The sequence below is a fragment of the Manis javanica genome, chromosome 9 (assembly GCF_040802235.1).
Source record: "Manis javanica isolate MJ-LG chromosome 9, MJ_LKY, whole genome shotgun sequence".
Lineage (NCBI taxonomy): Eukaryota > Metazoa > Chordata > Mammalia > Pholidota > Manidae > Manis > Manis javanica.
In genome coordinates this window covers 78,630,757-78,658,402 of record NC_133164.1, presented here as the reverse complement: position 1 = coordinate 78,658,402, position 27,646 = coordinate 78,630,757, and the positions used below count along the sequence as shown (strand labels likewise).

The 27,646-nt window shown below is 41.0% G+C and overlaps 1 protein-coding gene across 9 annotated transcripts in view; it reads left to right on the top strand.

Moving 5' to 3' along the window:
* Positions 1-27,646, top strand: part of PTPRM (protein tyrosine phosphatase receptor type M) — an 857,076-nt gene that overhangs the window by 752,951 nt on the left and 76,479 nt on the right. For all 9 annotated transcript variants that reach the window (XM_037008365.2, XM_073212814.1, XM_073212816.1 and 6 more), the window contains 3 exons: positions 4,834-4,921; positions 22,288-22,364; positions 26,137-26,173. In XM_037008365.2, coding sequence (XP_036864260.2) covers positions 4,834-4,921; positions 22,288-22,364; positions 26,137-26,173 — 202 coding nt within the window. The remainder of the gene's footprint in view (positions 1-4,833; positions 4,922-22,287; positions 22,365-26,136; positions 26,174-27,646) is intronic.

Below are 27,646 nucleotides of genomic sequence, written 5' to 3'. Positions count from 1 at the left end.
TTTTAGTGAAGCTGCTCATAACTGTTGTCAAACAAAAACTATGAGATGAGAGATTAAGAAGGTGTTGGAGATCATGTGCTTAAACTTGAGCATAAGGGTTTGTCTGGAGAATAGGGAAATGTAAGGGGCAGATAAACAGAGCATCCCCCAGGGCCAGGATCTGGTCACTGGCACATGCTCAGGAATCCTCTGGTTCCTTCCTGGAAGGAAGTTCTCATTTTCTCAGCACTGGGAGTATTCAAAGCCCGATTGGCTTTACTTTCAACAGATCTGATGGGCACAGACCCTGTTCAGGCACCACATGAATTAGATGGTGAGTACTGACTTCCCAATAGTATTTGTTTAGAATAGAGTTCTTCTCAAAGCATCCAGTAATTCAATTTGCGTAATTTTAAAGAAACACACTTTGACCTTCTTAAAGATGGAAAAAAGATAGCTAAAGAACCTTTTGTCCTCCGTTCAACAAAAATGCACAGAAGAAAATCATATAAAACGTGCATTGATTTGCTTAATTTATTAAAAGGTATTTAAGTATCTATTTATGATGGATACTGACTAAACTTACAGTGGTAATCATTGGACCACTGTGTAAGTCAAGCCATTATGCTGTACACCTTAAACTTATACAGTGCTGCATGTCAATTATATTCCAACAGAACTGGGAAAAACTACTTAAAAGCCAAATAGGGGAAATAGGACATAATAGAATGATTCCATAGCAAAATTATTTCATTTTCCTCATGCATATTTTCTGATGAGTTGGAGGGTGACAATCTGTCCATCTCATAGTCGGGAAAAAAAAGGAGTTCACTCACAGGATGGTCAGGAAGACTCAGGCTCTCAGAAGAAGAAGGAATGAAGAAAGTAGGTCTGCTGCCTCTGGAGACACATGTCTGTGCCAGGCCTCTCTGTGGACCAGACAAGAAGCAGTATTCTACAGCTCCAATGACCTGTATTCCTGCCTTGATTATTATTCTTGCTTAGAATTCCCAAACCAGGAAAGCCCCCAGGAGCTCACAGTGTGAAAGACCTCATACCATATCATAGTTTCTGAGTATCCAATGGCTCTAGTGCTATAGATAAAGTTTTACTTTCTAACTAGAAATTTAAACAGTTAACTGTTACCCTACTTCAGGCATAAGAGGGAGTCTAAAGTAAAAATTTCTTCAGGTATTTTGAAAATATGTGCTAACAAAAAGCTATAACATTTAAAAACAGATCTATCTTAGAAAATAAAAAATAATAATAATAGCCACTATAACATAAGGAAACAAAAGCCAAGTTAGCCAATCTAGAAAGATCTTCCTTCATCTCTCTGGGTTCCCTATGGGTATATTAGTTATTTTCCAAGCCAAGTATAAGGACATGTGGTCTTAATAATTACAAATGTATTCACTGGAAGACTGACTATATAACTGGAAGCAGAACTATTCCAGCGAATGCAAGCCCTGGCCACCAAATCCACTGTGAGTCAGAACACTATGGATGGCATTAGTCATTTCTTCTTTTTCTTGAAGGAGCTCATTTTGTTTCATTTTGCTCTTGTTTTAGAAAAAAAATACATTTTGCCACTTACAGGGATTCTCATAATGCCTGTATAGGTATTTGGGGAAGCTCATGGCAAGACCTCCCACTTCTGCTGTCTCTCTCCTGCTATTGCTTCCCTGCAATGACCGCATTATCTAGGAGAAAAGAAAACTTCCTCTTTTGTCAAAGTAATCAACAGTTAAAAGTTTCCTTGACATCTTTTTTATTCCCTTGTTGTAAACCTTCATTTAGAGACAAGATAAGGATTTAGGTATGGAAAGTAATTGTTGGCCACATGAATTTAAGTAGACTTACCATTGTTTCCCTTTCAAATCCTTGTTGGGGTACAAGTGGGGCAGGGAGCAGTGCATTGAGTCAGAAAGCATGGATGCCTGACCCCCACTGGTGCGTTATCAGGAGGTTGCTGCCTTTCTGCATCTCATGTCCCTCAGCTGTAAAGCAGGGAGGCCTGACGACTCTCATGAGGATCAGTGGAGATGATGGGCAGGTTCATTCTACAAGCACTAAGTGCCCCAGGATAAGTACTCAGAAAGGTTCATTCTATAAGCACTAAGTGCCCCAGGATAAGTACTCAGAGATGTTTAGCACTCGGGCCCCACCCTTATGAAAACATGCAAAGAACTACATGTACTGCTCAACCAGTTATGGTTTCACTGCTGATTTGTGTCTGTTTCCTGGTCACCAGTTAAGTGAAAACAATGAAATTAAAATAACTGTTTTAAAAGCAAGGGCTGTTGTTGGAAGTCCTGGGACTGCCATAGTGCTAAAGAAACAGCAGCGATGCGAGCGCATCCCCACAGAAGAGCGCCTGTTTATCGGGAGTGGGAAGGGACCCTTGGGGGTGGGGGCGGCTTTGCCTAGGAGCGGTTTTTTTCTACTAGTCAAACAAGTGCCTCTTCCGCTAACCCATGCTGACCAGGGCCCCCTCTCCTTTCTCTCTCTCCCTTACGCGCCCCCTGCGGTAATGCTGACTGGGGGCCCTGCAGCTACCAGAAGACTCCAAATTCCCCCACAGAGTCAGCTCCCTTCTCCACCTTCCTACACACACACACATCTAAAAACTTTTAGATGGGTGGAAAAGGCAGAGGGAAATAAAACTGGTAATTACATCACCGCAAACTCTAAGTAGAATTAACTTGTTATAAGGGCATTCGAATAATAGTTATTACTCAGCAGTACAATAATTGTCATTCATAGAGTAACAAAGACACTATTTGGAAAAAGTCTATGACTTTAACATCCTTGAAACTATTTCTAAATGAATTTTTTTTATAGCAGAATGGAAGTTACAGGTCTGAATAAATCCTCTATCATATAATGGTCTTGTTCTAAATGGGATTAACTGGTGGTTTTTACTGCTAATATTTCTATTGATTTAATTTATTAATAATCTGCAAATGTTTTTATTTGTGTTTGTCCTCATGGTACAGTATTTTTCCTTCAGTTGGCACAGCATGGTGTGAAGCTATTAATAGAACTGTAGGTATTCAGTACACCTGAACCTGGTCTGACCCCATGTTTCTTTCAAAATGATAAATGTAAAAATTATAATAAGTTGTCAGCAATGTCATGACTAAGGTAAAAGAAATTAAGATGGGTGATTTAAAAGTGTAACTCTGACATTTGCACTGCTCCCTTTTCACTCTTGTGGGTTATGAACGTGTCCTCCTGCTGCTTTGCTATGTCGAAGGAAGTCCTGGTGCAGGCAGGGCCATGTAGGGACAGGGCTCTTCTCCAGCCAGTCTCCCATGACAGCTGGGCTGTATGGTAACAGCACTACCCATACACAGCAGTCACAAAAAAGGCATGGACTTCACAAATCATGGCAGAATAAAATCTGCCCATTGTGCTTATGCAGGCTTTTCCGAGGATGGAGCCCCTCACACACTTAAGCTGCACATAGAAAGCTTTATTTTGAGAGCAAAGCCAGACTATCGCCCAGCACTGCAGTGGCTCATGTGTCCCATAACTAATTACCAGATTCCTGACACAAGACATGAGCTCTACACAAACCAAAGTGACGGCCACACAGCCCCTGCCTGCAGAGTCCACAGTCTGATCGCAGAGACTGTGCCGAGACCACCGTCCCCTGCACGGTGAGGTCTGTGCGACAGGCAGGCAACAGGCTCACTCATGGGGTCTGTGAGCAGGTGCATCCCACCTACCACAGCAGGGCTAAGGAGCCTAATGAGGCACTCACTTGAACCATAAACAGGAATAACAAGTCGGCTCTCCTGGACCACAGACTAATCACTAAATATTGATAATGGGTGAAGATGGCCAAGATGGCCAAACACCGTAGGCAGGGTAGAGATTAGGCGAGTTCAGAAGAGCTTCAGTTTGAAAGAGAAAATTTGAAAAGTCATCCTGGGGCATGTTTGAGGATGTGAGTGGCTGATGCCACCTTCTCCGGCCTTAATGCATTTCAGGAGGGCGCTTCCGTTCACCTGCTCCACCCATAACCCTTCTTCCTTCTCTTCGTGGCTTCTCTCCCAGTTGGTGCAAGAGGTGTAAGAGTAGCCATAGCAAAGACAAGAAATCAGTTTTACTGATGTTTCTTGCTACCATCCTTCTTCCTGTTACCTCTTTATATAATTGACTACATACATAAAGGTAACATGAAAGTCCCAGTTATTTTTTTTTCACTTGTCCCCTGATAACACAGGGCACTTTCACTATAACCTGAATAGAAAAAATACATATCTAACTAATAACATGAAGATTAAAGACCCTGAGCATAATAATGCCAAATCCTTAAGAAAATGAACATCTAAGCTCCACCAAAAAAGAAGAGAAAACTCTGGCAGAATCTATTACAAGATGTTAGCCTTGAAGTCATGAAGCTTTAGCTTACCTGCTTTCCTGTTTTAACCAAAACATGTTAGCAGTTGGGAAGAGAAACAATATCTTTATAGCCCTTGCAAGAATACTGAAAAATGGTAATATAATGAAGAAATTGAGAAAAAGTTTGATTTTTCTGTATTAAATATTAAAGTGGGATAGTGATGAACACTTGACCATTTTCATGGATCGTACTGATAAATGGTGGGTTCACTCTTCAGTCCCCAGCCATGTGTATGACATATAAACTAAAGGAAAACAAAAAGCTGAATGAAATATTTAAGATTTGAAGTACTTTAATAATCCATTATCTCATTTCTGTGAACATTCCTTTTCCTTCTTGACCCTTGTTGTACGTTTTTTTAAGAACATCCTCTACTGTTAAGATCTCTGTGTTTACTGCACCAAATTGTAATTCTCAGTGTCACTTTCCTCTTCTTCCAGAGCTTCTTTGAAGGGCAGTCTGCACCATGGGACTCTGCTAAGAAAGATGAGAACAGGATGAAGAACAGATACGGGAATATCATTGCATGTAAGTGTTGACAGTGTAATTGTGCTGTGGGATAACTTTCTTTTCGCATCTGCTAAGATTGACCACCAGCCTCATGCAGTGAGAATTTACAGTGCAATTACTGCCTTCATCCTGCTGGAAAAGCTGGTGTTATGCTCATATTAAAGAAGGAAAAAACTACCTAAATACCCCCACTACGTCAATGTGTCTTGCTGTGGGGCTAGTTTTACTTTTAGATTTAAGGTTTGGGTAACACAGGTAATGTTAAAATACTGAGAAAGAAAATGCATTTTAGAAGGAGTAAACATAATAGTCGTAATGTTTCCCAGCTGCTACATGGGAATGAATAGAAATAATGATGCACAGCACGCCTTAATGCAAGGAGCATGGAGTTCACAGCAAACATTAACTCATTAATCCTCTGGACTCGGGTGAGGTAGGTCAGTAAAAGCCCCATTTTAAGGACAGGAAACTGAAACTCACAAGTTAAATGACAGTCCCCATATCACAACACTCATTAGCAAAAGAGCTAGGATTATATCTCAGAAATTCCCAGCTCGTGTGAAACTGAATGTTACCAATCCATAATGCCTTGGACGGGTTTTAAATCGAGCCAACCTCATTAATGTCCCGTAACGACGCTGAGATGCGTGGTAGATTGATGAGCTGCCTTCTCCCAGGGCTAAAGCCATCCATCCCCTGCGTTAAACTGCTCTAAGTCATAGATGACTGAACCAAGGTACAGGCAAGATACTAACAGAATTAACACTATTTCTAAAGATAATGTAAATTAAAACAAAACAAAACAAAACCCAGTGTGGGAATAGATCTAGAGAGTGTCTAGCTCATCGTGACTTGTAACTTATAAGAGAGTAAACTTGAAAGGTTTGATGGTCCAGGAGAATCACATATTAGCTTTACTGATTGTGAAAATGCAGTTACGTTTTATTTGCCTGAGTTGAACATATTAACACATTGGATATCCTACAGCAGCCCTGCTCAGGACCGGTTTCTGTGATTGTGGGAATGTTCCGTCTGCTCTGACACAGTAGCCACTCACCACTTGAGCACTTGGAATATGGCTGGTGGGACTGAAGAAAACTGAGTTTTAAATTATACTTAATTTCAATTATTTTGATTTTTTTAATTTAAATTAATTTTAATTATTTTAAATAGTACATGAGGCTAGTGGCTCCCATCCTGGGCAGTGCAAATCTGCACTGTGTTTTGCAAAGAAGGGAAGGGGGAGCTGGTTGCATATATGAACTGTCCTGCCTGAGAATGAGCACACTTGGTTTTCCCTTTGGCTACTCATGAAGCCAACCACTGGTGCTGTAGGAGACAAGGGCTAGCTTCCAGTGTTCTGTTCATTTACTCAATGCTTCACTGGGTCATGTCAGTCTTTTTTAGAGAGCATATGCTTCCCTAAGACCTGAGGCTTAATTGCCCCTCAGTGAATTCAGTCAACCAGATGCAGAGGCTCCAAGGGGATGGAGACAGTGTCCCTGTCCTCAGAACAGAGCAGATGAGGCAGCTAACAGAGCACCATGACTCCAGTTTAGCATGATGACACAGCGCCACATTAAAGCTGTGTGCACAGTGCTGTTGAGGCTCAGAGAAGGAAAACAGTTCTTGCCAGAGAATGGTGACGGGAAGAATTAGAAGACCCATGTAGATTCTTCCAGGTTCCTTCCTATTCTCTCGCAGTTTGCAGTGTGGGAAAAAACAGATTTCTTGCAGTGGCTTCCTGGAGTCAGCCTTGCACTAAACTCCAAAGGGATTTACAGGGGTAACACATGAGGAATTCACCGTGGTCCTGTCCTCCTTCCACCCCAGATGGAAGGGGATGTCGGTGAGCCTTGTCCTTAGCACTATGGTATCCCAAACGGGGGCCGCACGCTGAAGGTGCAGAAGGCAGGGTCAGAGGGCCGGGATTGTAGGTGCGCTCTCTCCAACTGGTCTTTGTTCAATATTTCTTTGGGTCTGCTCCTTCCTGATGCGCACTTAAATACCTGCACTCGGTGGGCACTTGAGAAATATCTTTGCATGATTAATGAAGAAAATAATAATGGCTAACATTTTCTGAGCACTTACTATATGCTAGATACCACTTGAAGCACTTCGCAGGTGTCCACTCACTCCCTGTAGTAATAGGGTAAAAGAGGCAATATTATTCTCTATTTTACAGGTGAGGAAACGCAGGCATTAAGAAAGTTAAAGGGTTCCACAGTTGATAAGATTGGGAGGCAAGATTCCAACCCAGAAGCAGCTTTTATAACCCGCACCCAGTGGGTGGCTGGATGGTTGCTCCCCACTGGCTTGCTCCATGCCTGAAGCTTCCGCTACTGACATCATCACCTGCACAGCCAGCAGGGGAGACAAGAGGCAGCTTGAGGAGACGTTAGTTCCATTCTTCTCCATCCTTCATTCCTCTCGGCCACCTCAAATAAATATACAAACTAAGTAAAAACTGCACTTGCTGTTTAAAGCTAGCTTCAGGCCAAGTCCTTCACCCCCAATCTGACCCTCCTGGCCCCTGTAGAGAAATTCTGGAGCTGCCACTGTTACGGTTCTGCCATTCTTTAATGACAGCTTTGTATCTGTGGTCTAAAAATGATAGTGGGGACAGGGTCTCGTTTATGTATTGTTAACCTATCACCATCGTCACCTAGCTCAGAATGGATCCTGAGGGGGACAGGGTGTCAGAGGATATTTAGTAATGGGCTGGGGGTGACAAAGCACTACTGACAGAGCTGCCTCCTTGTGTAACGAAAAGCTGTTGGCTTGTAAAATGATTTCCTGCTTTAATTACTTAGAAAAGTTAGTTTTTATGGACTGTGAGGTAGAGGCATAGAGCCTCTAGGTGAACAGTGGCATGGCCTGTATTGACTGCTTCCTTCCTGTGGGGAGTCTGCAGGCTCCCCCACATTCCAAGATTGTCCCCTGCCCAGTCCTGCCCACCTTGACTCTACCTGGACCTTTCTGGGGACTGGTGTACAGCTGTTCTCCATAGAAATATTGAATCCCATTCCCATTCTGCTACCTGACTTCTTCCCACAGCTAGACCCAGAGCAGGTGGTTAAATTGACCGAGTAATTCATCCCTTCATTCAACAAATATTTATTGATCACCTACTATTTGCTAGAGACCATGCTAGGCACTGTTTCAGAAAGATGATTAAATGTAATTGAGTCCTGCCCTCCCAAGAATTACAGGCGAGTGCAGGGTTTGGCAAACTCATTCTGAAAAGGGCCAAGTAATAAATATTTTAGGTTTTGCAGACCTGACAGTCTCAGTCCACCTCCTTAGCTCTGCTGTTAAGTGTAAATGCAGCCATAGACAATATATAAATGAATAAGCTTGTGATCCAAGCAACCTTTATTTTCAAAACCAGGCAATGGGCTGGATTTGGCCCATTAGAGAGCAGATCCTTCCAGGAGAGGCATTTCTACCACCCAGGGCACATTCTACTGCCATCAAGATCACCTTCAGCTGCCAAGACCCTGTGCCTTAGGGCTGATTATTTCATCACCCTGTATGTGTGTTCTGGATGTGGTCTGTGTGTCTAGCAGAATGTTATCAGAGGTGGGAGAAACTTACATACGCCTCCACCCTTACGAGGTTCAGCCTTTGGGCTAGAGCATACCAAGTTGTTTGTGAACCCATAGGGCAAGGTGAGCCAGAGAGCAGTAGGCTATGAGGACATGCCACCCTCAGCCCTGGTCTCTGGGGCTGATTCTGTAGCTCTTACCTGAGCTCCTACCTGTCCCCTCCCAGGCTCGATCAGTATTGCTTCCTCAGGTTGCATTATTTTTGTGCTTTTCTAAGGACAGTGTCAAAAGGACTTCACTACCCCCACTGCTCCGTCTCCTATTCTCCCTTCTCAGTGTCTGTGGCATCCTGAAGGTTTTGTGCACACCTTATCTCTTTCTTTTTTCCATGTATTATTAAATATAAATTTTAATATGTAAGGTACAAAGGTACACAGCATGATCATTTGGTGTACAGATAGACAGTGAAATGATTACTCCAGTCAAGCTAATTAATACTTCTTCTCTTCACGGAGCTGCCATTTTTGTGTACGTGGTGAGAGCATCTGAGACCAACTCTCCACATTTTTCCCAAATTCAATACAGTGTTATTAACCATAGTCTTCATGATGTACATTAGATCGCTGGACTTCTTCATCCCACAGAACTGCGACTCTTTACTCTTTGACCAACATCTCCATTTCTTCCACCTGCCTGCCCTTGGTAACCACATTCTGCTCTCTGCTTCTGAATCAAAACAGTTCAACTGTTTTTAATTCCACATATAAGTGGCATCATGCAATTTTTTTCTTCCTGTGTCTGGCGTATTTCACTTAACAGGATGTCTTCTGGGTTCATCCATGTTGTTGCAAGTGGTTATCTTTTCTCTTAGTTTTCCATTGTCATCTAAAATCCCTCTAGAATTGCCTGTAGTTATTTAAATAATTTTCTTCAAGGCTCTCTGTTGGCATATTCTGAATATCAATCACTTAGACCTCCTGCCAAACAATTATTAGTGCTTTTTAAAAAGAGCATCTAAATCCTTAGATATCACTGTTCATCCACCCCAATGAAATAGGATGAGTTTGATACCCCTATGGGTTGCAGAAATACCACGTCTGCCTGAACCGCCCTGGTACCAGTCCTTCCCAGTCTCTGTGCCAGGACTCACGTCTGAGTGCCGGTTCTCTCGGGAGTGGCCCCAGCCCAACAGGAGCTCCCCAGTTGATTCTAATGAATCATCATTTGGGACCTGCTATATTTGAAACTGTTTGTGTGTCTTTAGCTATGGCAGTGAAAATAAATCTTTAATATTGTTAGAAGTGTGGAAGAATTTAAAGAATAAAAAGAATAAAAACGGATAACTGAAATCACACTTATGTATGCACCATATTGGTTGTTTCTTTATAGGCATGGAGATGGGTCTCCCCTTCCCCCCTAAAAAAAACACATACATGCACACATGTAAATACACATATACATACATAAATACATGCATTAATGGGAAAAGCAACAAACTTTACTTTACTAAAAAACTTGTAATTGTGTCAGATTATTGACTGGGAAGCCTGCTTCTCAGCACCTAGCACTTGGGAATAATGCCAAAAACTAGGATGAAGAATTGGGGGGTTTGGTCAACATATCTTAGAGAGTCTTGTTAGTGCTTTTCAGAGAACATAAAAAGTGCTTGTAATGATCACATTCATTGTTTTGCAACAGTCTTTGCATATAAAATGGTTTTAATGGTGCTTAAAAACTTTTATTGGCTTTTGCTCTTAAGTAAGTTCAACTTTTCCCTTATTTACACTATAAATTTGCTGAGTTAGCCCTTTCCAAATATAAACAAATACCCTAACCATCATTACCATACCAGAAAACAACCCTTCTAATACTCTCAGCAGTTTCTAATCATAATTAACTCTGAGCATAAGACACACTCCAAGTCTCTCCACTGTCAGCAGCCCATTGGAGCCTGAGGTCCTCTTCTCTGGGGGCTGGCAGTTGAAGACAAGGAGCCAGAAACTGGAGGCCCTTTCTAGGCTCCCTCCCCACCATCTGTGATCCATTCAAGAAAGATGTATTGGTCTGCCATGTGCCAGCCACTGTGCCAAGATGAGGGTTCTTTCAACAGACATTTATTGAGTGCCTGTTACATACAAGGCACTCTCTCAGATGTCAGAGACAAAGCAGGGAACAATCCAGATTCTTTGCCTGTATAGCACTTAACGTGCTTGAAGGGGTGACAGAGGAACCATCACTAAGTAAACTGTACAATATACATATTAGAAGATGGGGTGTTTACACAGGGCACAACTGAGAACACAAAGCAGGGAAAGGAGAGAGGTGGGGCAAAGGTTGCAGTCTTTAAACTGTGGTCAAGAAAGACCTCCCTGAGAGGTTAAGATGTAAGCCAAGAGCTGACCCAGGTGAGTAAGGGAGCAGATCCAGGCAGAGGCCTTGAGGGGGGTGGAAACAGCCAGGAGACCAGCGTTGCTGGGTGAGCATGGGCAAGGGGAGAGGCAGGAAATGTGAAGACACTGGGGTGACCAGTGAGCCAGAATGGGCACAGCAGATGACTGCAGAGTCAAAGTGAGTTGGAATAGGACACTAGTTAAGAGACTCTCTCAATAGCCCAGGTGAGAGTGTGACCTATAACATAGAGAAGTAGATGGATTCAAGAGAAGTAATGGATCAAATTGAATAGATAGGATGTGGGGTAAGGAAGACAAAGCAGTTAGAGATGACTCTTGTAACTCACCAGGATGGGTGGATAGATAGACAGGTGGAAGGATGGGCCATGTACTCGCTTGGGTAACACTGGAAGGGAATCAGGTTTGGAAGGGAGTGCAGTGGCAGGAGTGATGTTGATGGTTGCAAGGAAAGCTTATGAGTTTAATCTGAGGATATATTGAGATGCCTTTGCAACATTAGTGTGAGATGTCAGGTAGGCAAATAGGCTGTCAAGTAATTAGACTGCTGTGAAACCCAAAAGAGAGGGGTCTGCACCCAAATATAAGTCAGTGAATCTTGAGGCACATAATGGTGGTTGAAGCCATTGGTGTAGTAAGATTATCTAAGGAGGGCATCAAAAACCTAGGACCTGGATTGGGGTGGGGATGGGGAGTCTTTAAAAATGGGAAAGATCTTAATAATGGGGAAAATCGCCTAACATGTGCACAGGAATACTGTGTCATGTTCAAATGAAGTGTCAACAGTGTCCTATGGTGGTTCCAGTAAAATGAAGGGCTCAGATGTGGCAACATGAGGATTATTCATGAAATTAGCAAGAGGTGCTTTGAATGAAGCTGGTGAGGGGCAAGGAGGTGGGTAAGTGAGAACATGGCAGTGAGGATAGACAACTTTGACTCTGAAGGAGAGAAGAGAGGGCCCCTCCTGAGCTTTAGTTCTCATCTGCATTGGGTTACCCATGCCCTCCTACTCCATTTTCCTGTCTAACAGTGAGGTAACTGAGGACAGAGTGAAGCCTTACCCCATGCATCCCACTTGATTCTTTTACCAAATAACTCAATCTTGATAGCCAGCTGATGACTTCATTTTCCAGGATTTTGTTTTCTAGCAATGTGCTTCTCCCTGCTGATTGAGTGACTCCATCAGAGTCACTTTCAAAGAATCTACTTCTGTCATGATCTGGCTTACATTTAAAGGCACATGAAGGGAGGAAGGAGGGAACACAAATATAGTTAGATAAGAACAGGCTGGCAGGGAGAACTTTTGGCATTAAAATTCAGGTAGATGAGAGCAAGGAAAAGTAAGGCAAAGTAAGGGTCAGGGTTCTGGCAGGACACTGAAAAAAAAAAAGTAAGAGTCTCTGACAGAGGGTAGGTCAAAAAGAGACACAAGGAAATACTAAGTTATTAGCATGTAAAAACAACAGCAAGAGCAAAGCTTAAAACAGCCACCCATATCACACAAAACTCCAAGGCTTCTTCCCTGCTTCGTGCTCGGAACCTGAGCCCCCAGGTGAACACGAGCAGAGACACCAGGGTGGAGTAGGCATCGCAGGGGAGTAGCACTCTGAGCGTTTCCCAAGGTATTTGGCTCCTGCACATCTTGTACCTTGAAACCAATGCAGCAGCAATCCTTGGCAAAAATATAATAATCATAGGAAGAGCAAAGCCATTATTTGTAGAAATCAATTATAATTAAAATTAATTTCATGTCTCCTCTCAGAGGGTGAATGTTACTTAGATCACTGTGATTCCAATTTACCTTAAATATGTGATCAACATTTATCAGAAAGAGGGAATTAATGGAGTTGAAAGATTGTCAATACTCCACTTGTGCCACTCAAGTAATATATAATCACATATAAGTTTCAATTGCAAGGCCATTACACACATCCATTGTGTTTAATATGAAAATGTTAAAATATTTGAAGCTACTTAGTGGTATTTTAAACATAATAAAATGTAACTTAATGTAAAGAGCACAAGTAGCATGTTTTAGACACTTAGAGCATGGAGATCTGCTTTAAATCTCTAATTACCCTTCTTCCAATCTATGAATCTATACATAAATGCATAGATGCATACACACACCTAAATGCATGCCTGCACACATACATGCATGCACATGAAGAAATGCATACATACACACATACATGTGTGCATGCATACATACATACACATGTGTAAATACATATCTACATACATAAATATATGCATAAATGGGAAAAGCAACAGCAGATTATAATTTTTCAGCAATAAGTAATGGATTATTATGCTTTATAACAAACAGGTCTTTATATGTCTGTTTCTTACCCCAAAATATTATTTTTGCCCCATTTTATGTAGTGAAGACTATTTTTGAAAGAAATGAAAGGAATTAGCAACAAGACCTCTTTGCAGATTGAGTTCCTCCAAATGTCAGTTTTGTTCTCTTTCTTGATGGGGTAACATTGATTTGTGATTATAATATAAACATTAGGTGGATTTTGATCATAATCCAGTCATCCATGTGTAAAGAGGTTTCTTTCTTTCCCAATTATAAAAGCAACCCATACACATTAAAGAAAAATTCTGCAGTAACAAAAAGTTGAGGAAAGTTGCCCAGACCAATTCACCAACCAAATTCAAACCCTGCTAACATTTTTTTTCTGTTTGCTTAAAATCTTTTTGTTCTTGCCTTGAAGTTGTTCACTTTATTTGTTTAAAAAAAAAGTTTATTGTTCTCTTTCTAAACATAAAGACAGTATAAACTGTGTAGACAATTGAAGTAGTACATAAAGTGGTAAAACTGAAAATAAGTCTCACTCCAAACTATACCACCCAGGAGAAATTCCATCCATAGTTATCCCACGATGCATTCATATACATGTCTACAAATGCATTAGATTGTTTCATATAAGTAGATTCTTATAATGCTGCTTTATAGCCTACTCTACTTCACTCTACAATATATCACAGGGATCTTTCAAGGTAAATTAAAAGTATCATAAGACTTTTTAAAGAATGTATCATATTCCATTGTTTTATAAGACCACCATAGATAAGTTCCCTGTTGATATTGAATGATTTAAACTGTGGAGATAGAATAAATTGTGTCTTAGAAAAGCAGCTTTCACCATGGAGTCATTAGAGAGGGAAGAGTCTGGAGGCAAAATTAAAAAGTCCAGGTGAAAAATTATCAGGTCTTGAATTAAGTCACTGTCAGTAATGATACAAGGGACAGCTGCCTTTTACTTAGTTCTTACTATGTATCAAGACACTTATTAATGTGTTACTTATATTAACTTACTCAATCCTCATAAAAACTCTGTAAGGTAAGCACTATTTTTATTTCTATCTTACAATTGAAGAAGCTGAGGCACAGACAGGTGAAATTATATGTCCAAAGTCACATAACTAGTAAGTGACAGAATTGAGATTCAAACCCAGGGACTCTGACTCTAAAACCTGTCATCTAAACCTCTGTGCTACACTGTACAAAAATAGGGACAGAAAAGAAAAGTTAATCTCCCTAATGAACATAGGTGCAAAAATCCTGAACCAATTATTAACGAACCAAATCCAAAAATACATTAAAATGATCATTCACCATGACCAAGTGGGTTTATTCCAGAGATACAAGGATGGTTCAATATTTGCAAATCAACGTGATACAGCACATCAACAAAAGGAAGGATAAAAACCAATGATTATCTCAATAGAAGCTGAAAAAGTATTTGAGGAAATTCAGCATCTATCCGTGATAAAAACTCTCAGCCAAGTGAGTATAAAGGGTATATACCTCAACACATAAAGGCCACATGTGACAAACCCATTGCTAACATCATACTCAATGGCAAAAAACTGAAAGCTTTTCCTTTAAGATCAGGAATAAGACAAGGATGCCCACTCTTACCACTTTTCTACAACATAGAAGTCCTAAGTATAGCAGTCAGACAAGAAAAATAAAAATAAAAAGCACCCAAATTGTTAAGGAAGAAGTAACTATTTATAGTTGACACGATACTATATATTGAAAACCATAAGAATGCCATTAAAAAAAAGCTACTTGAATTAGTAAGTGAATTCAGTAAAGTTATATGGTACAAAATCAATATGCAAAGTAACTCTTGCATTTTTATACACTAATAATAAGCTATCAGAAAAAGAAACTTAAGAAAATGACTCATTTATAATTTCAGTTTAGAATAAACTACCTGGCAATAAATTTAACCAAGGAGGTGAAAGACCTATACTCTAAAGACTATAAGACACTGATGAAAGAAACTGAAGACATATAAGTAAATGGAAAGATACTCCATACTCATTGACTGGAAGAATGAATATTGTTAAAACATGTATACTACCCAAAGCAATCTACAGATTCAATGCAATCCCTATCAAAATTCCAGTAGCATTCTTCACAGAAAAAGAACAATCTTAAAATTTTTATGTAACCACAATACCCTAAATACTCAAACCAATCTTGACAAAGAAAAATAAAGCTGAGGATATCATGTTCCCATTTCAGACTCATATCAGTATGGTTTTGGCATAAAAACAGACACAGACATCAGTGGAACAGAATAGAATTCCCAGAATAAGCCCGTGTATATATGGTCAATTCATTTACAACAAAGGAGGCAAAAATATACAATGAGGAAAGGACTGTCTCTTCAGTAAATGGTGTTAGGAAACCAGACAGCCACATGCAAAAGAATGAAACTAGACTTCTATTAATTCAAATTAATCCAAAATGGATTGAAAACTTGAATGTAAGACCTGAGACCGTAAAACTCCAGAAAGAAAACTTAGGCAATAAGCTTCTTGACATTGGTCTTCCTGATTATTTTTTTGGATCTGACTCCAAAAACAAAGGCAACAAACAAAAGGAAAAATACACAAATGGGACTACCCAAACTAAAAAACTCCTGCACTGCAAAAGAAATCATTAACATAATAAAAAGGGAACCTACTGAATGGGAGAAAATATTTACAAATTATGTATTTGATATGGGGCAGATATTTTAAAATATGTAAAGAACTCATGTAATAGAATACAAATTCAACTTAAAAATTGACAGAGGATTTGAATAGGTATTCTTTTCCAAAGAATGTATACAGATCACCAGCAGGCACATGAAAAGATGCTCAACATGACCAATCATCAGGAAAATGCAAATCAAAACCACAATGAGATAGCACCTGATACCTGTTAGAATGACTATCATCAAAAAGACAAGAAATAACAAATGTTGACCAGGAGGTGGAGAAAAGGGTATTCTCATGCACTGTTGGTGGGAATGTAAATTGGTACAGCCAGTATAGGAAAAAGTTTAGAGGTTCCTCAAGAAATTAAAAGTAGAACTACCATATGATCCAGCAATTCTACTATTAGGCACTTACCAGAGGAAAAAAAAAACACTAATTTGAAAGGATATATGCACCCCTATGTTCATTGCAGCAGTATTTACAGTAGCCAAGGATGGATAAAGAAAATTTGGTATATACACAGACACACACAGTGAAATATTACTCAACCACAAAAAAAGAATGAATTCTTGCCATTTGCCAACAGCATAGATGGACCTAGAGGGTATTATGCTAAGTGAAATAAGTCAGAGAAAGACAAATACTGTGTGATTTCACTTATATGTGGAATATAAAAAACAAAACCAATCAGACATAGACTCATAGATAACAGAAAACAAACTTGATGGCTGCCAGAAAGGAGGGGGTGGGAAAATGGGCAAAATAGGTGAAAGGGAGTAAAAGGTATAGTCTTCTAGTTATAAATAAGACATAGGATATAATGCACAGCATAGGAAATATAGTTAATAGTGCTGTAACAACTTTGTATAGTGGCAGATGGCAACTAGACTTATGGTAATAATTTCATAATGTATGTAAACATAGAATCACTATGTTGTACACCTGAAGCTAATACAGTATTGTGGTTGCTTGAGGGGAGAGCAAAATGGATGAAGAAGGAAAGAGGTACAAACTTCCAACTGTAAAGTAAATAAGTCATAGAGATGTATGTACAGCATGATGACTATGGCCAGTGACATTGCAATCCTGATGAAAGTTGCCAAGAGAATGAATCCTAAAAATTATCATCACAGGAAAAAAAAGTTGTAACTTTCTTTGGTTACAGAGGTAACTAGACTTACTGTGGTGATCATTTCATAATGTAAACAAACATCAAATCATTATGTTGTACACCTGAAGCTAATATACTTTATTAGCTTATACATTGATTTTTTTAAATGTTGTGTGTTGCTGAATAGATGCCAGGGTTTAAGATATAGGAGCTACTGACGAGTATTCAGCCTGTTTCCAAACCTTTTTCTTGTTTCCTTTTAAAACGAGCTCAAACTCATCTTCCCCAAAGATTAGCTGCTGAGAGTTTTCACTTCTACCCTGCTGCGCTGTTCCCCAACAAGCATTCTGGAGTCTTTATAGTATAGCTTGAATTGCTAAACTTCAACAAGTATGTATGTCACTTTTATCACATAAGAGGGGTAATTTCTTTTTAATGAGAACTAACTGTCCTGTGTTCCAGACACTTGATCTGCATTACCTCACGTGGTCTTCACAACAATCCTGTGAAGGTAGCCCATGTTATCCTCTTTTTACTAATAAAATTCAAGAAGATTCAGAGTTAGTTTAAGTTCACAATTCTTGGGAATAATAGAGCCAACATTCAAATCAGGGTCTCTGGGACACCAAAGCCCTATTATTTTTATTTACTACCCAATATCAATATGAAATGGCTTTGGAATAACCAAGAAAAACACCCATACTGGGAGAGAAACAGGACAGTAATTTATAACTCTTAAGCTCAGGTCTTTTCAGCCTTACCAGGCTGTGTCTCCCAGAATACCAAGTCCTTATAGTCTTGAATCCTTGACTTTCATGGTCAATGATTAACCTATTGTTAACCACAAATCCCATTGGGTTTCTCAAACTTTCTCCTTTCTACTCAAAGTGTAGACCTGGGCACTGAGAAAGTCCTTTCCCAGCTGGTCGGCCTCCAAAGCAAAGCAGGAGGGTGGGGCGCAGCCAGTGGGCAGTTGGCATTTCTATGCAACCTTTGCCTGAGTGATTCCCATATTTGCCACATGCCAGAATTGTCCTCTAAGCATTTTTTTACAGTCATTTGATGCTATTTAGCCTCAAGGGTGCCCCAAGGGAAGGAACTGAGTTTTCCTACATGCATATTAGTCTTCATAATTAGCATCTAACTCAAGGTGAATGAGATATCAAGAAAAAGTGGCAATGCGCCTCCCTGTGCTGACTTACTTGCCCCTGACAGTCTAAGCTTATCATTTGGATGCCAACTGAGAGCTTGACTTAGAAGAGAATACCTGGGAATCTACGTTTCTGTCACACAGGCGTTCTCAGATAAGCCAGCAGCAGGTTAGAGGAGGCTCCCGTGGCTAAAAGGACAGATCATTTTACTTCTTCCACTTGTATTTTCAGACTCAGTGTGGGTGATGGTGATACTTTCCAATTTATCTAACTACTGTTTAGGAAGGCTGGTTCTCATATCCACCTGCCAGAAGGCAGAGGATTACTCTCATATATGCTGACCCGCTATAGCCAAGAGGGCAGTCAGGTGCCCACCAGCCTCCCCGCCATGCACAAGACTCACATTCCTGTGCTCTCCTCCGCAGCTGATTCCTTCCTCCAAGAGATTTAGCCCACTCTCCTGCTAAAACATCTATCCTCAATATTAATATGTTGACTTGCCAATGTGTATTTGTTATTTTTTCTCACTGAAAGAAAAAAATGCCTCATCAACCTCATTTCGGACATTCTTAGACATGTGTATTGAGCACACACTAATAATGTGGGGCAGGCACTGCTGCCACCACCTTTGTTTCATCAGGGAGAGGGAACAAGCCCTTCTCTCGACAGCCTGCCTCACAGAGCAACCCCCAGGAGTCATAAGATGCTCTTCCCACCTTCGAGAGTTCTGCTTCCCAGGACATCAAGGGCTTAAGTGTGCCGTGAAGAAAGATTCTACACAAAACAGAAAATGTACCATCGTAACCATTTTTAAGCGCATTAAGTAGTATTAGGTTCATTCACGTTGTTTTGGAGCCATCACCACCATCCATCCCTAGAACTGTTTCCTCTTTCCCAACTGAAACTCAGTCCCCATCAAACACTAACTCCCTGCTTTCCCCTCCCCCAGCCCCCCAGCGCCTACCCTGCCTTTGTGTCTGTGTGCATGCGACCACTCTAGGGACCTCATGTAAGTAGGATCATACAGACCTTGGCATTTTGTGTCTGGCTTATTGCACTTAGGTAATGTCCTCAGAGTGAACACTTTTAAGCTGTGAAATATAGGTACAGAAAAGGATCTAGGATATCAATATATGGTTTCATAGACTGTTATAAAGCAAACCACTCATAAACTCATAAAACCACTAACCAAGTCTGTGACAGGACTGTTGCCTGCACCCCAGAAAGCCCAGGCGAACCTCACTGACCTCAGCTTGGCCCTTCTTCCATGGAGTTAGTAATGATCGAGGCTGTGTTCACAAGCGTGGTGAAGGGTGAATGCTTCGTGCCCACCAGCCATGTGTTTGGCAGGGTCAGTGCACACAGCTGCACAGGCTGGGCTGTGCAGGGAGGTCCTCTGGGGGCTGTGGAGAAAGATGCTCTTAGGGGTGCTCGGGTGGACACCCTGTGGTCTCTGACCAGGAGAGGTCACAATCCAGCAGACTCGACTTTAAAAGAAAAGATACTACTATGTGTATAAAGAGAAATAAAAACAATCACAGTCTGCTTAAGAAATATGCTGTACCTGTGTCTCCTGGGTTTCTGTCAGAAGGGGAGAAGGAAAGCAATTAAATTCAGAGAAGCAGCAGCCAAGTTTTTAAAAAGGAGGGGAGTGGTCACTGAGTGAACAGTAAGAGGTGATGGGGGAGCTTTATTTCAAAGGCTCTGCTTATGGGAGATGAGAGTGCAGCCTGGTCAGAGATCGAACTCTGGAGCAATGTGAGGAACCCAAGGGTAGTAAATCACAGGGAATGGGCAGCACTCATCCTTAGGTTCCAGAAGAAATAAAGTGTGCAACGGGGGGATTCTGACAAGGAGGTACAATAGATCCTAAGACAGCCCCGCTTCCGAAGATGGGTAGGCTCTAATGTGATGCCTGCCTTTTAACAAACCGCCCAGGGAAAGTCAAGGAGGATAGGAAGGTAAAGTTAATCTCCCCTCAGAGGCGCTGCCCGGAAGCCTGATGTGTGCAGAGAAGCCATGATTCAGTGCTATGGTAGCATCTTTCATTCATGAAGCTCAAATTGCTTTGCTACCAGAATTGCCTAGAGCTCCACTCTGAAACAGCCATGCATTCGCATCTGCTCTCCTGACAAACGCAGAAATCCTTGCAATCCACACACACCCAGTGCCCCAGTGACTCACCTCCCCAACAATATGTGCAAAACATGGATAGGGAGCCTCTGGTTTCAAGCAAAGTGCACTCTAGGAAACCAGTTCTTAAAGCTGGTCACCATCAGGAAAAACTCCAACTGCGTGCAGGTCCCTTCCTGGGTTTGTCATCTGGGTTCAATCATAAAGTGAGGAGAAAAGTGTGAATGTCCATTGTGCAGCACATGATAATAGCAGCAGCTGACATTCAGCCATCACTTACTATATACCAGGGTCTTTCCTTTCTGTTTTATTTTAATGTTCACAATAATCCAGGAAGCGGGCACTGTTAATTCCCATTTTACAGACAGGAAAAGCAAAGCACAGAGGGATAAGTAACTTGTCCAAAATCCCAAGTCGGCGATTCTAACCCACACATCTGACCTTGGATCGCACACATATAACCACTGCCCACATTCTCTTTTGAGAAAAAGCCATGGCTTCCTCCAGGTTTCTCTCCCTGTCTGGCCTGCTTCGTCACCACATTCCAGATAAACATATTGAGCCCTGGCTAATTGTGAAGCACTGACTTGAAATAATGTGACTGTCATGACCTGAAGCGAAAGGCCCATCCATAAAGGAAGAGTAGAAACTTGACACAGATTTCCCTCGCCTACACTGTTGAAAAGAAAACATTCATCCTGCAGAAGCCTGAGAGAACAATATGAAATGTTGACTTTCAGCTGTTAGCATGTTAAGCCAAGGAACAGGTCCAAGTCAACACTTTGTCCCTGACCACGGATAAAAGGGTCTCTCACCTGCAGGCCTCCAGGCTCCTGCCTCACACTGGGAAGTCATTTCTCACCCACTAATCTAAATGAAGCATTGGGGAGAGTTAGCATCAGAAAAAAGTAGCAGCGGAGAGGCAGGACCTGCCACAGCCCCAGCAACATGAGAAGGGAAGTTTTGCAAAGTGCTCTCACCCCACCTCTCAGAAACCTGGTTTTGATCTGTTGGGTTTTGGTATAAACTTTAATTGGGAGGAAGGGCTCCTCTGCTATAAAAAAAAAAAAAAGTCAATTAAGGGAAATGATTTTTTTTTTACTTATTTTTTCAAAAAAAAGCTTCACTTTTTATTCATTTAAAAAATACCTAGAAGGAATCCTGCTATGTTTCAGGTGCTAGATATGTTTCCATGAGTTAGAGTAGTGAGCAAAACAGGAAAACCTCAACCCTTACAGGGCTTTTCATACTTTTCTGTTTAAAATATGGATTTTCAAGGAAATAATTGAGATGCCTCCATTAGGATCTGTGGGGAAAACTTTTCATTTATAAATAGAGCCAATTAATTTCACCATCACTACCCCTACACAGTTCTTGCTGGTGTTAGACATTCTGCTTGGCAATTTGTATTTTCATTTAATCCTTACAGCAGCCCTGTTTAAGGCAAGTGCTGTCATTCTCTGCTCCAGATGAGTGGCTGAGACTTGGCCTGTATTCATGTGACTGATGCATGACAGCCTTGTTATCCCCACTGATGCCCCTGGGTGCAGAGAGGGCTTAGAGAATTCGGAACTCAGGGATGTTGACTGAGGGGGAACCAAGTCCGCACCTTCCAGAAGGTTGGGCTGGGCTTTATTTATAACTATCATTTGTCAAGGTGGATGTCATAGGCAACCTTCAAAATCTCAGGGCTTACGTAAGATTTAGTGAAGTTGCTAAACTTCCAATCCAAGAAATAATTCTGTTGACAGGACTCTAAGTCAGAGTTTCAAACCTCTGCCAACACTTTACATCTGTAAGTGATCAAAGAATAAGTTAATGAGATTTACTTTAAAATGCAAAGAATTATAAATCCTTCCTAGTTCTAAAATAGGCAGTATAGAAGGTATGTAGTATTTATTCTTTGTTGATCTGTAAAGCAGCACAGATGTGATTGATCTCTAAGTAGTGTGCTTACAGCCTGGGCCTCTGAACAGCCCCACAGATTTCTTTTGTTGACTGTTGTTTTCCTTTCCCTTTGCAGATGATCATTCCCGGGTGAGGCTACAGACCATCGAAGGGGACACCAACTCAGACTATATCAATGGAAATTATATTGATGTATGTATCTTGAAACTTTCAATAAATCCAACTGTTCTACACAAACCACACTGTGTTTCTGCTGTAAAACAGGTGGACATATGTTGAACCAACTCCAGAGGCAAACACATTAACCTTGGCCCACATACAACCGTATTTTACCCTAAACACCTGGCCTCTCCCTTTCTCAGGTCAGCCTATTGGCTAGTGACCTCCACTGTAACATTCTGTGTCTTCTTTGCCATCCCGTGCCTATGTGAACTAAGAAAATGTTGTTTCCGTATTTTTGTCAACAACTTGGATTGTTTGACACTTAAAAAAAATCTGTTTACATATTAATAGGATAAAACTCTCTAATTCCTAATTTGATGATTTGCAATCTCTTGTCATCACTGAACTTTTAAGTTGCCTTCAAAGTAGTCTGCAGCTGTTAACCAGGACATCTAATGCATGCAAGACGTGCCATTAAATATATAGGCTGTTTAATTATTGAAGACTGCTTCTTTGTTCATTCGTCATCATGTTAACTTAATGTCTTAAATCGGAATAAATTATTTAGGAGACAGCATGTTTTCAGTTGAAAAAATGAAATCAAAAGTAGCCTGAAAATTAACGGGAAAGTTGCTGTTATCTCCAAGGCCCATGTTTACATTAAACCAATTTCAGCTCCCTTGCATCCTTGGCTTCCATCATGCTATCTTAGTCCATCAGTACTTCCCTGGACAGGTTTTAACTACACATGCTTTTATTTTCTTAGTTGAGTATCACTCAGATGCCCTGTAAGCCCTAGCCTCCCCATCTCTGAGAGTCACCCCAAACCAACTATAAGCATGCTTTTGTTGGTGTCACCTTAGGAAAGGCCTGGCAGGGGGGGTCCTGGTTTGAGATTTCATCTCTCATTCCTCAAGCAGAGACTCCCTACACCCCTATGTTCAATAATGACCAAAAACATTCTCAACTCCAGTTAGATTTTTTTATTAAAGCAGTTTCTTCCCAAGATACACCACACTTATTCCTTCATTCTGTGGCTGGATAGTGAGTGCCTTAAAGGAGTACTCAGAGGTGTCCAAGACTCATTACCTTCAATCCAAGGCCCCACAGTTTGGAAGCTGAATCAGAAACATCCTCTCTGTGATACTTCTTCCCTTGGGAGAGGCTAAGAGAATCCAGTCTCTGCTCCTCCAACCCCTACTGGGTCCCTGAGCACAGGGACAGTGTTCATCTCATCCTTGTGTCCCTGCACCTGGCACATTGTAAGAACTTAATAAGTGTTTGACTGAACTTAGGGAGTAAATGTGATCAGTTAGGTATTGTAGGGCAGGTCATTTCCACTAAGTTTTAAGAATGGGTGGTAGAGATACCAAAGGAATGAAAACCCCAGATTAATTCATTTTAATTTTAACAGAGAAAAGAGAAATAAAAGAGCCCCTTCATTCACCTAGTCAGTAATATTTTACTAAGAACCTAATAAGTCAGTTACTGTTCTAGATACTGGAGTTAGAACTGTGAAAAACTCAGACCAAGAACAGAAAGGAAAAACAAATCACTGACTTCATGGAGCCAGTGCTCTAATTGAGAAAAACAGACAATAAATGAAAGAAGCCAGCTAATTCTATGTGCTGTATGAGACAGTAGTATGTACGGTGGAAAGAGTGAAAGCAGTAAAGGGGAATAAGGAGTGCGAGGTTTGCAGGTGGGTTGCAATTGCGATTAAAATGGCTGGGGCCAGCTCTGCCGAGAAGGTCATGTTCAAGAGAAGATGAAGGGTTGAGCCATGGAGATATCTGGGGGAAGAACATTCCAGGCTGTGGAAAAGCCGGTGAAAGGCCTTGCTGTGGAGCGTGCCCGACAAATTTGAAGGAAAACAAGCAGGCAAGTGTTAGTGTGGTGGGAATAGGGTAGTCATAGGTGACAAGGTGAGAGAAGTTGTGGGCCAGGTAACGTGAACAATCTTAAGGACTTTGGCTTTCACTGTGCGATGGGCAGTTGTTAGAGGGATTAGAGCAAAGGAGTGACGTGACCTGGAATAAACTGCAGGTGGGCAAGAGTAGAATCAAGGAGACCTCCTAGATGGCTGTAGAAGCAGTCAGAAAGACAGGGGGAGCTCAGCCCGTGTGGCAGCCCTGGAAGGTGAGGAATGTTAGGATCCAGGTCTATGCTGCAGGCTGTGGCACAGTTTTGCTGAGAGATGGGCTATGGGGCATAGGAGGGTGAACGGGGCAGGACCCCTTCCAGAGATGGGGTCACCGTTATCCGAGAAGCAGCTGGGGCAGAACAGATTCAGGGAGAGGGAGGGGAAATGAGGAATTCAGTGTTAGATGTGTTAAACTTTAAATATATATTAGACATCCAAATGTAGGTGTCTATTGAGTAGGCAATAGATACACCAGGATTTCAGGGGAAAGGCCCAGGCTGGAAGTAAGAATGCAGGACTCATCAGTGCACAGGTGGTGTCAAGGCCACAGGATGGTATGAGATCACCAAGGGAGTGAGTGTAGACACAAGAAAGAGTCCAAGAATTGGACATTCCAACATCAATCTCAAGTAACCAACAAATGAATGGGGGAGAGAAGCCAGAGAGATAGTTAGGAAGAAAACCAGGGAAGTGTCATGGCCTAGAAGCCAATGAAGAAGGTTTCTCAAGGGGATCAACTGTGTGCACGCTGCTCACTGATCACATAGATAAGGTCTGAGAAATGACCATTGTGTTTAGCAACATAGGCCATTCATGGACTGTGTATATTATTTCAGTTTAACAAATAAGTTCCTCCGATCTCCTAACACCTTGCTAGGACTGATACAGGGAGCAAATAAGTCAGACCAGGGTCGTGCCTTGTGGAGTCATCAGCTAGTGAGAAATGAATGGTCATCTGAATAATCCTGTTTAACATCTGTCATGATTCCATATTTGAGACCTACAGCAGGTCCATTGTATAAAAGAATGTGTTTGCTTTTGTTCTTCTTTATTGTCAATGTGTTTTTAAGAGCAAAAAAATTACAACATGCATTGTAAGTTTTCTAGGAAATCTGTATTTCCTCTCCAAGTTTATTCTGTTTTCTCTCTGGGTTTCTATACAATATTTTGTATCATCTCAGGGGACAGAAATGGAAAGTATTAAGGTCCCTGGTGATATCATATGTTACCTGTGTGTAATTTTCTCTAAATTGGCTTTCTCTTTCCCAGATATTGATTCTACAATATTCTTTGTTCCCTTCTTCCTTTGGTCTCAGTTTTCATCTTTCTCCCTTCACATAGGGTCATGATAAAAGGAAAGAGTCTCACAGAATTTCTGCCTCTTTAAATTCTAGCCTTTGCTACAGCATTGTGTCATGGTATTAGCAATGCTTAAGAACAATGTTTACTATTACTATTGATATAACTGCCTATACTGATATAACAGAATACATGTTAAAGCCTTGGCATGTTGCCAATAACATCCCAACCACAAATGAAATTCTCTTGTGCATTCCCAGCCTGTTTGCACTCTAATAGAGTAATGGTCATGTTTTTTTCAGAGAATCTATAAGTTGTTAGGGTTTATTGCTCATCCGTCATCTCACAGCCAGCAAATGAGTAAGTTATGCCCACTGGGCAAGCATCAGAATGGTTACATTTGGTGCACCTCTGCTTATTAAGAGGAACTCAGTGGTACTGGGTCTAGTAATTTACCTTGCTAATGATGCAACCATTGTCATTTGTACATGAATTCATTTTGGCAAACTTTGCATGTGACTCCTGTGCTGCTTATCAATTTTAAGTTTGTCAAATATTCTTTTTCTCATTTATTTTTAGGGTTATCACCGACCCAACCATTATATTGCTACCCAAGGTAAGTTTATTTTGGTTTTGATATCTTTCTTTGGTTCTCTGCCCATTCTCTATCATTTTATACACAATCCCCACCCCATCACCCCCCGGCTACCTGTCAGAATGATACAGCCCCTGCCATAGAACCACTTATTGCAGTTCTAGTCATCAGCACATTCACCCTGGTTTTCCCACCAGAAGTTCTGGTAATGTAATCATTTATCTAGAATTTCATGTTGAGATAATTAAAAGAATTGTATTCATCAATTCATTATTAAATTAAATCTGTCTACCTTAGGAATTCATCTGGCACTTTCAAAAATAGATATACAGATATTCATTAAGTAAGTATGTATCGAATACTCTGTGTATGAAGACCAGTGCTACTTGCTGCCAAGGATGCACAATGAATCCAGCAAGCACCCCCTCCCACACTGGTTGTGGTTTAATGGGGAAGATGCCAGGTGACCTGTCTATTATTATGTGCAACACCAATTAAATATTTGTAGGAGGGGTAAAGAGAAAACATTAGGGAAACTTGGAGAGGAAAGAGGTTGCTATGAGATGGCATGATCCAAAACCAACTCTTTGGCAAAGGTAGATTGGGAGAAGAATTCTAAATGGTGCAGACACCATGAGCAATAATCCGAGAGCAGGAAATGAGTGCTTCTGGGTGGAAAACAGTTGACGGATCACTTTAGCTAAAGGAAACTAAAAGAAAGCTAGAGGAATATATTAAGTTCATGGCAACAGGTCTTATAGCCTTCCCCACCAACTATGAAGCATGTCATCTGCAGAGAACGAAGATCTTAAGAGATCAGAGGTTTTCAGGAACAAGGCATCATTAAGGGACAAGTTAGTGAGTCAATAGAGGATGAACTAAGAAATGCTAAGGACCCAGTTAGGGTTGAAGAGCACACATTTTCTCCATTTTATTATTTTATCATTGTTTCTAGGAGCATTATATCCCAGAAACAGGAGCAGGGAAATCAAAAGGACATGGACATGACCTGCCAATGGTTAGGGATTGGCAGTGTGTGTGGCGGGAGCAGGGGGGCAACAGAAAGCCAAACAGTAAGAGACTCAAGGATGCAAGAAAAATCGTGGTTGGAAAGTATAGTTTTGGAGGTAGGAGGATCGAGGTATCTGATGGACTGTGAGGAGAGAGAAGGAGCTAAAGGATTGAGGCCAGTTTCAGTTAGTAAGTCATAGGATAGGAGGAGATTCAGTTGTAGCCAGGGAGCAGAATTCCACTGAGAGCAGCACAATCTAGAATTTTCTGCAGTGGTGGGAATTTTCTGTGCACTGTCCAGTATGAGAGCCTCTAGTGAAATGTGGCTACCAGTTCTCAAAATTTATCTGAACTGCATTTAAAATTTTTAATATTGATTTAATTAGCTACATTTGGCTATTCCTTCAGCTCTTGAGGGAAAAGCTCTAAATGTAGCTGAAATGGTGCCACTCTGGACCTCAGTCTCCTAATCCCCTTGGCCTC